Here is an 11,594-nt window from a genome sequence, read left to right on the forward strand (position 1 = left end):
GCAGTATTTCTTGAAGATAAATTAGCAGCAACCGTTAAGAATCAATTACTGTTGAAAGCGATCACCTCCTCGTGCATTGCTGACAGCACCAGTCCACACTGATTTCAGCAGGATTTGCAGATGTGCCATACCTCTCAGATCAGCCCCCGTGCTAATAAATAAATGCAGCGCATTTCCATGAAAAAAGAAAAAATAATTAGGACATAAATCTAACAGACAGAGGAAGAATACAAGAAGCCGATGAGATTTATAGAATCACGGAAAGGTTTAGGTTGGAAGGGACCTTACAGACCATCCAGTTCCACCCCCCTGCCCTGGGCAGGGACACCTCCCACCAGCCCAGGTTGCTCCAAGCCCCATCCAGCCTGGCCTTGAACCCCTCCAGGGATGGGGCAGCCACAGCTTCTCTGGGCAACCTGGGCCAGGGGCTCACCACCTTCACAGTCAGGAATTTCTTCCTAATACCTAAATCTCCGCTCTTTCAGTTTGAAACCGTTCACCCTCGTCCTATCGCTCCACTCCCCGATCAAGAGTTCCTCCCCAGGGACTTTCCCGTAGGCCCCTTCAGGCACTGGAAGTGGCTATGAGGTCTCTCCGGGTTGTACCCTACTGCCGCCACTTCCTGCAACAACAACACGGGGGGAGAGGGGGAGATGGATGGATCAAATGCCGTGATTTTCACACACACGCACAAAAAAAAAGAATTAATGTTTCACAGCGTCATGAATTACAATGTTATTCGCAAGCGGCATTCACACGCCGGCAGCTTCCCGCAGCCGCAAGATGGCGACGGCCGCCGCCCTCAGCCCCTCCCTCCGCTCCTCCCAGCCGGCCTCTCGCCGTTCCGCCGCCCTCCTCCCCTTCCTCTCACGCCCGGAAAGCCGGGCCGCGTGTGTCGCCGCCGCCATGGAGTACATGACGGGGCCGGCAGCCCCCACCCAGGGCAACATGTAAGTGGCGGGCGGGCCCCGGGGTGGTGGGCCTTTGCTGGCCGGGCCCCGGCCTCAGGGTGACCCGCTGCCGCGTTGTGGGGGGGAGGTACCCTGGCGGCCGTGAGCCGGGGCGGGGGGGCGAGTGACGGCTCTCCTGGGCCACCACCTTTCTTTAGAAAAACCTCAAAATAAAACTTAAATGAAAGATACGCGTACCTTCGGCTCTCAGTGAGGCTCCCGTGGCTGTCGCCCCTGAGGGCAGCGTTGCTGTTCGTGACTGACTTTTCCCTCTCTGTGTTCCAGCCTCTGCTGCCAGTGCGGCGTGGCCATCCCGCCCAACCCGGCCAACATGTGCGTGGGCTGCCTGCGGGCCCAGGTGGACATCACCGAGGGCATCCCCAAGCAGGGCACCCTCCACTTCTGCAAGCAGTGCGAAAGGTGGGCAGCCGCGTCCTCCACGCCGTCTCACGGGCCGCGGGTCTCTGCGGTGCGGGTTTGCGTGTTTTCCAGCATATGCCCGTATTTCTCTTCTTGTGGAAGTAGAAGGGTGTTGGTACGTGTGACCGAGAAGGTTGAAATGAGTGAGTTTATGGTCCTGTCGGAGTAAGTGCTTCCTGAGGAGGCCGCAAAGATGCTCCAATGGCAGGAGCCCCTCTGCTGTGAGGACAGGCTGAGAGAGCTGGGGGTGTTCAGCCTGGAGAAGGGAAGGCTCCGGGGAGACCTTAGAGCCCCTTCCAGTCCCTAAAGGGGCTACAGGAGAGCTGGGAAGGGACTCTTTATCAGGCAGTGTAGCAATAGGACAAGGGAGAATTGTTTTAAACTGAAAGAGGGGAGATTTGGATTAGATATTGGGAAGAAATTCTTTGGTGTGAGGGTGGTGAGCCCCTGGCCCAGGTTGCCCAGAGAAGCTGTGGCTGCCCCATCCCTGGAGGTGTTCAAGGCCAGGCTGGATGGGGCTTGGAGCAACCTGGTCTGGTGGGAGGTGTCCCTGCCCAGGGCAGGGGGGTGGAACTGGATGGTCTTTAAGTTCACTTCCAACTCTAACGATTCTATGATTCTGAAAGAAAAAAGTGAGCAAATTGGTACGGATTGCAGTAAAAGTGTGAATGCACTTGGGATCCATGAGTCTTAGAATCATAGAATAGAATGGTGGCATCTATTGCCTCTCTGGTAACCTGTGCCAGTGTGTTACCACCCTCAGTCATCATAAAAAATTTCTTCCTTATAGCTAGTCTAAACCTGTGTTATTAATTTTAAAACCATTACCTCTTGTCCTATCACGACAGGCCCACTCTGCTAAAAAGTTTTTTCCCTAAAATCATAAAGCTTCAGGAGGCAAAAGGTGTAGCTGCATAGTTGATAATAAAACTGAAAACTTGTTAAATAACTGCTCAACTTTTGAGTGGTTTAATTTGCTGAGCCAGCTGTAAAATGCTTCCTGTGTCATAGGTATCTTCAGCCTCCAGGAACCTGGATTCAGTGTACCTTAGAATCAAGAGAGCTTTTGGCTTTGTGTCTTAAAAAAATCAAAGCTTCGCTAAGCAAGGTGAGTAGCTAGTTCTGGTGGTATTTCATAGTGTGTCTGTTGGTACTGCATGAAGTGAAGTCCAGCTAACATACAGGGTTCAATCCTTCCGGAGCAGGAGTTTGTACTTGCCTAGAGCTTATCAACTGATTTATATTAAACATAGAGAATGACAATCTCATCTCAAATAACTCTATTCTAGAATTTTGGAAAATCTGGTAAGGACAGTCTCTAACAAAAAATTTCTAGGCATACTGAGGAGACTCGCAGTGCAATTCTGTGACTTCAAAGCATAGAGTGTACTGCACCGTTGTTACTGTATAGATGGGAGTTGAGCATAATTAACTGAAAGAAACTAACATGTTTTTAATGCGCCTTAATGTTAGTTTTCTTTTTACATATTTTAAAAATTGTTTATACAGTACTTGCCCTTACTGGTTTATGACGGTATGAAATAGGGTTGCAGAGGTCTATGTATAGATTAAACTGAAAGTCATGTGTTTAAGTTGAATAAAGTATCTCTTATGTTCAGAATCTTACCAGAGGAAAAAAATCTGAGATAGTGTTTTAGGCAAAAAAATTCTTGCCATGGTCATCAAGGTTTGAATTAGGTTGCTTTAGTGAGCTTCTTTCTGTTGGGTTAGTACTTAATTATACAAAATATCTTTTGCTGCAGTAAATTTGCATGTTCTTAGTTTTAGAGATTAAATTGGCTTTTAAGTTCTGAGAAAACCATTAAATTATCCAAATTCATCATTACATGGCATCCAGAGATCCTGTTGAATAGTGTATTCAGTTACTCTGGTGTGACAGGCTGAGGTTGCATCACCATTATTTTAGGTAGATCAGACTCTGTGTTCTAAATAAGCATTATTAATTGGGTTTGGTATACTGATACGTATGTTTGTAATTAAGGTTATTCACTTCCTCACTTGGTTGAGGAATTACAAGCTATACCGTTAAACTTGTGCTTTCTGGTAGTTAAAGCTGCATGTTTTTAACATGTAGTAGTAGAACTGCTGGCGGTAGTAGCTGAGTTCTTGTTCTTTCCCACTGGCAGGTCCGGCTGATTGACGCAGGCTTTATTTGGACTGAACCACATTCTAAGAGGCTGAAGCTGAAACTGACTGTTCAGAAAGAGGTAACTGGAGTACAGTATTCTGCGTGTGGCTTTTTAAAAGCTTTTATGGCAAACAGTACTATTTTATTAATTTTTTATTATTATTGCAGTTTTAGATAAGTGTTTCTCTCTGGTAAAATCCAGCATGTGTTTACTGGTTTATCTAGAAACAATATTGTTTTCATCCTGCCTAAATTTTGTCATTAAAGTGTCGTTCATCACAGTTTGAAAAGGGTTATCGGCTCTTCCAGTAAAGTCAGGAAAATACTACTAACATTTGTGACCCAAATATAGATGTCTGTCACATAGTTTTAGTACAGCATGGAAGTTATTTCAGAGTGCTGTAGTAAACTAGCTTTCTGTCTTGACAGGACTAACAAGGAAACCTTTTAAACTTCTGTTTTGCAGGTGATAAATGGAGCGGTTCTTCAGCAAGTATTTGTGGTGGAATATATAGTTCAGTCTCAAATGTGTGAAGACTGTCATAGGATTGAAGCTAAGGATTTCTGGAAAGCTGTAGTGCAAGTCAGGCAAAAGGTAGAGGCAAACTGAATTTTCATTTGTTCGTGGCAGAACAATCAGGTGGACAAATATTTAGATTATTTTCTCAGAAAAAGATGCGGTTACACTTGCTGACTGCCACAGTGATACTTTTTATGTTTAAGGTTGGGGCTTTTTTCATACTGATCTTAGTTTAGAAAAACTTCCTCTCTGCTGGCTGGTATTATCAGCATACTCTTTTTAAATGATGGCTGGCAGGAGGGTCTTGTGTGAATTACAAAGTATTCTTCTGTATTTTAAGGTAATGTTAGAAACAGTGTGACAGATTGTTTATAAATATTTAATTTTCCTTTAAAGGAAATAGTATGTCTAGCAATCAGTTACGCAAAAAATGAGAAACGTAAGCTGAAATTGAAATCGTTTTGGTTACTTGGAATAGACTTTGCTCTGTTCCATTTCTAGATGATCTCTTCACATAAACGTTTATTCTTCAGGGATACTGCATTTGCACTAGACGGTTCTTAAATAACCTTGATAATTTTATCTTTTTTTCTTTTTTTTTTTTAGACTCTGCACAAGAAGACTTTCTACTATTTGGAGCAGCTGATTTTAAAACACAGGCTTCATCAAAATACACTTCGCATCAAAGAAATCCATGGTAAGTGAGGTGGCTTGTTAGCCTTGAGGTAGAATAGACTAACCTGTTTTATATTGGAAGAGTGCTTGTGATAGTAGCTATGTGCAGATAAGCGGCAGATTACTTAGCTTATGTATTGTATTTGAAAAAAACAAAATAGTACTTGAGATAGATATGTTCATCAAGCTTTCTTTTCTTTAAGATGGCTTGGATTTTTATTATTCTTCAAAGCAACAGGCCCAGAAGATGGTTGACTTTCTTCAGTGTACGGTTCCATCTAGGTATATAATTTATGTTTATTGCCTTGAATATCGAAAAGCTTTTGGGAAGTGTAATTTGTCCTTCACTTTTAAAGAATTTTATTAGTGAAAGTGTAAGGAAGCTGTATTCTAGTTAAACATACAAAATTCCTTGTACGGAAGTCCCGTGTTTTTCACTTGGCCATTGTAAAACTAACTCTCATGCATTTTTCTATTGCCTTAATTTTTGTATTTGTAGTACATAGTTATATACTTTCATTGCTGATTAGCTCCTGTTTCAAGTAGTGTCCTTCTTGCTGCCTGAAGCCTCTATTTTTATATTTTATAGATCAAAATCATCCCAACGTTTGATCTCACATGATATTCATAGTAATGTCTACAATTACAAAAGCACTTTCTCTGTGGAAATTGTTCCGATATGCAAGGTAGCTTTTCTTTAGTTCATCTTCAGGGTATTGTATGAAGTGGGTAGAGTTTAGTTTTGGTGATGGAGGCCTGATTTATTGGGTATTTGGGGGCGTGGGGAGGGGTCTACTCCCCATGAAACATGGGAAGTGCAGATTGCAGCTATCTTGAGGAAGTTACTGGGCGATATTGGGTGGAGAACTGGAAATATAAAGTTTAAAAATCTATTTCAGATTTCTCTAAAGACTTGGTTAAAAATTAAGGAAATATGAGTGTAAATTATTTTCTGTTTGTATGCAGGACAATGTTGTATGTCTGTCACCAAAACTGGCGCAGAGTCTTGGTAACATGAGCCAGATCTGTGTGTGCATTAGAGTAACAAGTACCATCCACCTCATCGATCCTAGCACTCTCCAGAGTAAGTTATGGGTTCATTTCTGCACTATGGTAGCGTCTGATTTTTCTGCTGGCACAATTATTTCTGGTTTTTTTGTTTTCATGAAATCTTGTATTTTTATATCTTAATGTTGTAAATTTATCTGTACAATCATTGACGTAGAAACTTAATTGCCAACTAAGACAAAAGCTTGATTTCCGCAGTATCCTAGGCAAAATGTGCAGGCTCCGTGGTGTTCGTGGATGTTCTAGGTCTCTGCTATACCTTTGTCAGGTATGTTACTCTAAAATTAGATGGCATCTAATTTTTCTCTGGATTATGATTCTAGCCACTTTGGTACCAGAAATACCGTGTTTGCTGGTAAGCTCTACCAGCAAAATACCTCTAGTAAGAAAACATCCAGGAGAATAAAAAGGTCTGTGCTTTAGACACGTGATATGTGATTTAGCTGTCACACATCAAGTGCTCTTGTAGCACAAGTTTGCAATACGGGTCATGTCCTAAATACTTGTGTTAAATAACAAACTTGAACAAAATGCGTTTGGCAGTTGGCTGAGTTTTGGCCCATGCTTCCTTTTTCTTTTAATTTCTTGGCAAGAAATTCTGTCCCTTATGATTGACCATGCTGGTGGTTTTTTTTCCAGTTGCTGAAATCGATGGAAATACCTACTGGCGCCACCCTTTCAATAGCTTGTTCCACCCCAAGCAACTAGAAGAATTTATCATTATGGATATCAACAGGGTTCAAGAAAAGAAAAAAGGTGCAGGTGCAGGGGCAAGATCAAACAAGGTAAAAGTTCTCTCTGTTTGATTCAGTGTTTTGGGCCTTCCTCTCCCCTTGCTTCCCTGCGCAGCTGAATTTCTGTTTTGAATCATTCTACCTTGCAAAGTCAGATGTGTGCTTTTCTGTGTCTTGGTACTGGGAAAAGCTGTTCTCAGGAAGATGTGGACAGCATTTTGGTTTGGAAATTGCACAAGCGTTATGTGAATTCCACTTTCAGATATTCTTTCCTGTTGAAGAGTTTCAACTCTACTTGTTACTGTCCTTACTGAAATTATTTTATATTAGCTTTGCAAATCTTCAGTTATTAGGTTGTTTTTTGTTCAAGTATATAAGCATTTCTTTTTAACCAGAGTTAATGAATCGGTACCAAACATTTTATTTTCAGTCAATAGCTCTATATAGTTGAAAGTTAGGAAGTAAAAAAATCCCACCAAAACAGGTGTCTAGTTACAGAAACAGCCTTAGTAGAATTCTTGGGAAAAGTGGGTGGGATGTCCATTTCCTTACTTTACTAAAGATGAGAAATGAGCAGTAGCAAGCAATACATTGGATGCTTGATGTCGAAATACAAGTTTAATTACAAAGTAATTTGAAACAGTAATATACCAGTGCAAATGTTGTAATAGCACAGCAAGTTAAGCTGCGTTTGATTACAAGAGTGTTTTATTTTTCATTCCTAAAGCACACACTGGCTGAAGCCTGGGTACAGAAAACCTCGGAATTGAATACAGACCATCAGTATTTCTGCTGTACTCACTTGGGGCACATTCTGAATCCCGGCGACCTTGTCTTGGGGTCTGTTTCGTTTCTTGTTTTTTATTAAATGATTATTTAACGACTGAAGTCCCTGGATTCTCTACGGGCTTATGTATTATCAAGAAAGTTTTGAACTGTTCTGATTTCTAAATGAAATCAGCAAAAGGGATAGAATCTTTCATCTTGGCCGCAAAGAGATGGTCCTAATAGAGGACGTCTTTTTTTTTCTAGCAGAAGTAATTTTGTGAAAAGGGTTGTTAGTAATAAGAGACCTGAAGCAGTGACTTTAAAGTGGAGATCGGAATACCAGCTTAGACACAAATAGATGGGAGGGTTTTTTAAAATACCAGGCAAGATCTTTTAGTTTGATTGTGAGTATCATATACAGCAATGACAAATGTGACATTTTTGTAAGATTAGGCAAATTAGGTGATTCTCAAGCAGACTTAAACATGTTATTGGAGCTGTTGTGAGCGCATCAGAAGCTCAGTGGATATTGCTGCTTGGGTTCAGGAGGCTGGGGAGTGCTATTGAACAGAATATGGGAACAGCAGCTTCTGAGAGTTATTCATAGTTATGACGGCTGAGTGTTGATGTGGATTTTTTATTTGCTCTCTACTTCATTTAGAAACATCTTTCTTAGGAACTGTAACTTAAACAGTGCTGCTCTTTAATACAAGCATATGATACATTGAGTTCAATTTTGTAGACTTACATAAAAGGGTAGGATAAAATATCTATTTTCATTTTAGATTCGACTTGGCAAACTGCAACTTAAATGATGAGTTTGCCAATAAGATGAATCCACACCATATTCCTGATGTGGTAAGACCATTTCCTTTCTCTGTACAAAGTTCTCTGCGTTCCTCAGCAGTATTAGGGAATATGATCTTATAATGAACACTCATTAGTTCCATAGTGCCTAAAGGAAGAGGGGATATTAATATTGGAATTTGAATAGCTTCTAATTTTGAGAATTATTTTCTCACTACTTAAATTTTTGAGTGGTGGTTAAATAATACATTTACTTTAACTTACCTTACTCTTTGTTGATTTTGTTCAAATTACTATGCGCTGTGTGGTGAAAACTGTATTACAACTCCAGTGTGAATGTGCCTCTTCAGGTCATAATGCAAAGTGTTTGGAAACAATTGAATTGACAAATGCTATACAAATTCTATATAAAACTTCTGAGTGCCAGACTGACTCTACCATTTGTTCAGCTGATTTTACAATTGCCAAAGTCCAGACTTGAGTGTTGTTTTGGATTTCAAAGGAGTGTCATCAGTAGTATTGAAGTTGTGTACGTGTAAATACTTGTTTTTCACTGTAGATATTAATAAAGAAGAGCTATGACCGTACCAAACGCCAGCGTCGCAGGAACTGGAAGCTGAAAGAGCTAGAAAGGGACAGAGAAGGCATGGATACAGATGATGAAAGGTTCAGTATCTGCCATGAAGCTTTTCAGTCCCTCCTACCTAGGATACTGTGCCAAGTCTAGAAATAACATTTCTCAGTTTCTGCTGAGGATAACCCAGTGTAAATCCTGAGCTGATGTGCTGACTGTTAGGGGTGCACAAGCAAATGCTGCTAGTTCTGTTTGAGCGTGCTGCTGTCTTGTAGGACAGGTTGATACCAGTGTTCACGGAAGAGCAGTATCTCTTTGCATTTTTCCCTCTCCCCGAGTGCAGGAAGTGCTTTAAGCATGCACCCTTTACCTGTGCTTATCCTATCTTGAGTGCTAAGTTTTCAGGGAACACGGATACTGAGGACAGTGGGGCAGGAGTGTGTGGAAACAGACTAAACCCTGAATTGTTAAAGATAACACTGCAGGTTTTTCAGGTTTACTGTTGCAAAATATAAAAACTATTTTTTATAGTATTTTCCAAGAAAAGCTTAGGTCATGAGACAAGCGAGTAATATCGGAAGCATTGTGTCTGTAGCTTACAGTTGGTGTCTCTCTAGGGATGCTTCTGTGGAAACGTGTGTCTAGTTCAGTGACAAAGCTGCTACAGGAACAGCAAATTCTAAACAATATTCAATTGAGTAGGAAAAAATAAAGCAATTAGAGTTAAATGAGGACAGGCGAATTAAATTATTTGGAATCTAGTAGAAATAGAATAGAAATATAGAACTAATAATAAAAAAAAAGACGAAAGAATGAGTTGAACATGTAGGAATGCTACCAGAAGGCACGTCTGAAGGACTGCAGGTGGCAGTCCTTCCTTGGGGCTTTGTTTCTTTGATTTTAGTTTGGTTTATAAATTTGCATAAATCCAAAGGAAAAGTGAGTAAATATACTAAGCGTCTTTTACAGACAATACCAGGATTTCCTTGAAGATCTTGAAGAAGATGAAGCCATAAGGAAGAATGTCAACATTTACAGAAGTAAGACCTTTTTAACCATTTAGTTGCATGTAATTAAATCATGACTATTCGAGTGAAAATATTTTTACTGAAGTTCTGTATTTGGATTCTTTGAACTACATTTTGCCTAGAGAAATGCTGCAATGTAATAGCTTCAGGTATTCAGTGTATTTCACATGCATTGAATGGGTGTTGATGGGTTTTGGTTTACTGCCTTTAACGTAAGAGAGAGAAGCGTATTTTTCTCCCGCACCCAAAACCTCTACTGGGTGAAGGATTTGATATGTAATTCAGTGTCTTCCAGGAGGGCAATTGCCATGGGATTGTTTACAGAGGGATTTGTTTGGTTTTTCGGTTTTGTGGTTTGTTGGTTGGTTTGGGGTTTTTTCCCCCTTCCTTTCTTGGGGTTGTTCAGGGGGTTTGGGGTTTGTTTTCTTTGCTTAGCTGTTTGTTGTTTTTTTTTCTATTGTGTTTCTAGATGCAGATGTTCCAGTGGAGAGCGACACAGATGATGATGGTCCTCCACGAATCAGTCTGGCTGAAATGCTAGAGGATCTCCATATTTCCCAGGATGCCACTGGTGGGGAGGGAGCAAATATGATGACAGAATAAAAATAGTGCATTAGTCAATGCATTAAATATTCCCATAGTGAGGAAAAAGTACCCAAAACATAAGTAAACATTACAAACTGATCACATGAACGTGAAAAGTAATATGGTAACTACCACTGTACCCCTTAATAATGGTTCTGAATTCTTATGTTATCTATAATCTTCTAGAGAATCAGGAATTAAAGTTAAATTTCTGGTGCGAGCATTGCAATATAAGTTCCACAAGTTTCTCCCATCCTCAGGTGCTCTCTCCTTGCAGCTTCTGTGGTGTAAAGGCCCCAGCTGGCTAATGCAGGGTTATACAGCGGGAGGAATCATTGTCTTGTGCTGAAAACAGCTGATAAGAAGGATGTCCAGTGGGAGAGATTTTATTCTAGTTTCTAGGTTTGTAGGTAGATTACCTACCTACTGTTTATTGCTTTTATTTCTTCACATGGGAAGGATTTTTGATGTCTTAATCTTTTGTGTACAATGGTTTGAAGCCTTTTATGTTATTGCTAGATTATTCCATGTAACAATATTTTGGGGAAGCTCAAGAATGTATCTTCTGTTCCTTTGGGAAAGGAACTCCACATACACATGTTGTGTACACACAAGAACTTCCTGTCAATTGACTGAAGATGCAGCCCATGATCAGAAAGATTGGAAACTTCTGTTAAATATAATGAATAATTGTGTTGTAGTATATTCCATGCCTGTACCGTGGATTAAAAGCAATATGCATAATGTGTAATTAATACACCAGCTATGAACTATTAAAAAAACTATACAGATACTTTTGGTCCATCATTATTTAGTTAACTTTAAAATCTTATTTCTCTCTACTGCAAGCCCAAAGAGGACAGAAGTGGTGTAGGAAGACATTATGTACTTACATTCATCTGGATTTAATTCACTTTACTGCACAAAGACAGTGCAGCCAAGAGTTTAGGTGCATGTACATTTGTTTTAACTCAATATAAATACAGGATAGCATAGCAAGTGTGGTTTGTCACTGCATTTTTTTAACTTTAGGAAAGGAGGGAAATACTTCCCCAATGTGAAGTTGGGGAAAAAACAGAGATGTGTGGGATTCATCTAATGGGGTATTAATGATTTCTTTATCAAGGATCCGTGTAGCTCAAATGAGAACACTTCACATAGTTTGTCGCCGCTTGTGTGCTCATAATAGAAATATGCAGGGCTGGAAATGCGCTATTTCTCTGTAGTGTCAGCTGAGGGAGGTGTCGGGAGCACCGTTCTCTGTTTCACTGTACCTCACAGCTTTCCAAGGCCTCAAATAAAAGAAATTATCAAGG

At 40.5% G+C, this 11,594-nt stretch overlaps 1 protein-coding gene across 1 annotated transcript; it reads left to right on the top strand.

Annotated features, from left to right (window-relative positions):
• The first annotated feature begins 861 nt into the window (after positions 1–861).
• On the top strand, positions 862–11,071 carry NMD3 (NMD3 ribosome export adaptor). The gene is made up of 15 exons (XM_054206880.1): positions 862–950; positions 1,236–1,370; positions 2,382–2,478; positions 3,518–3,598; positions 3,986–4,114; positions 4,646–4,736; positions 4,918–4,996; positions 5,304–5,400; positions 5,681–5,798; positions 6,422–6,567; positions 7,244–7,356; positions 8,070–8,142; positions 8,651–8,757; positions 9,635–9,705; positions 10,163–11,071. Exons 1-15 carry the CDS (start codon positions 907–909, stop codon positions 10,294–10,296), a joined length of 1,515 nt encoding a protein of 504 aa, XP_054062855.1. The 5' UTR covers positions 862–906; the 3' UTR covers positions 10,297–11,071.
• Positions 11,072–11,594: the final 523 nt, after the last annotated feature.

This window comes from Rissa tridactyla, chromosome 6 (assembly GCF_028500815.1).
Source record: "Rissa tridactyla isolate bRisTri1 chromosome 6, bRisTri1.patW.cur.20221130, whole genome shotgun sequence".
Taxonomy (NCBI): Eukaryota; Metazoa; Chordata; class Aves; order Charadriiformes; family Laridae; genus Rissa; species Rissa tridactyla.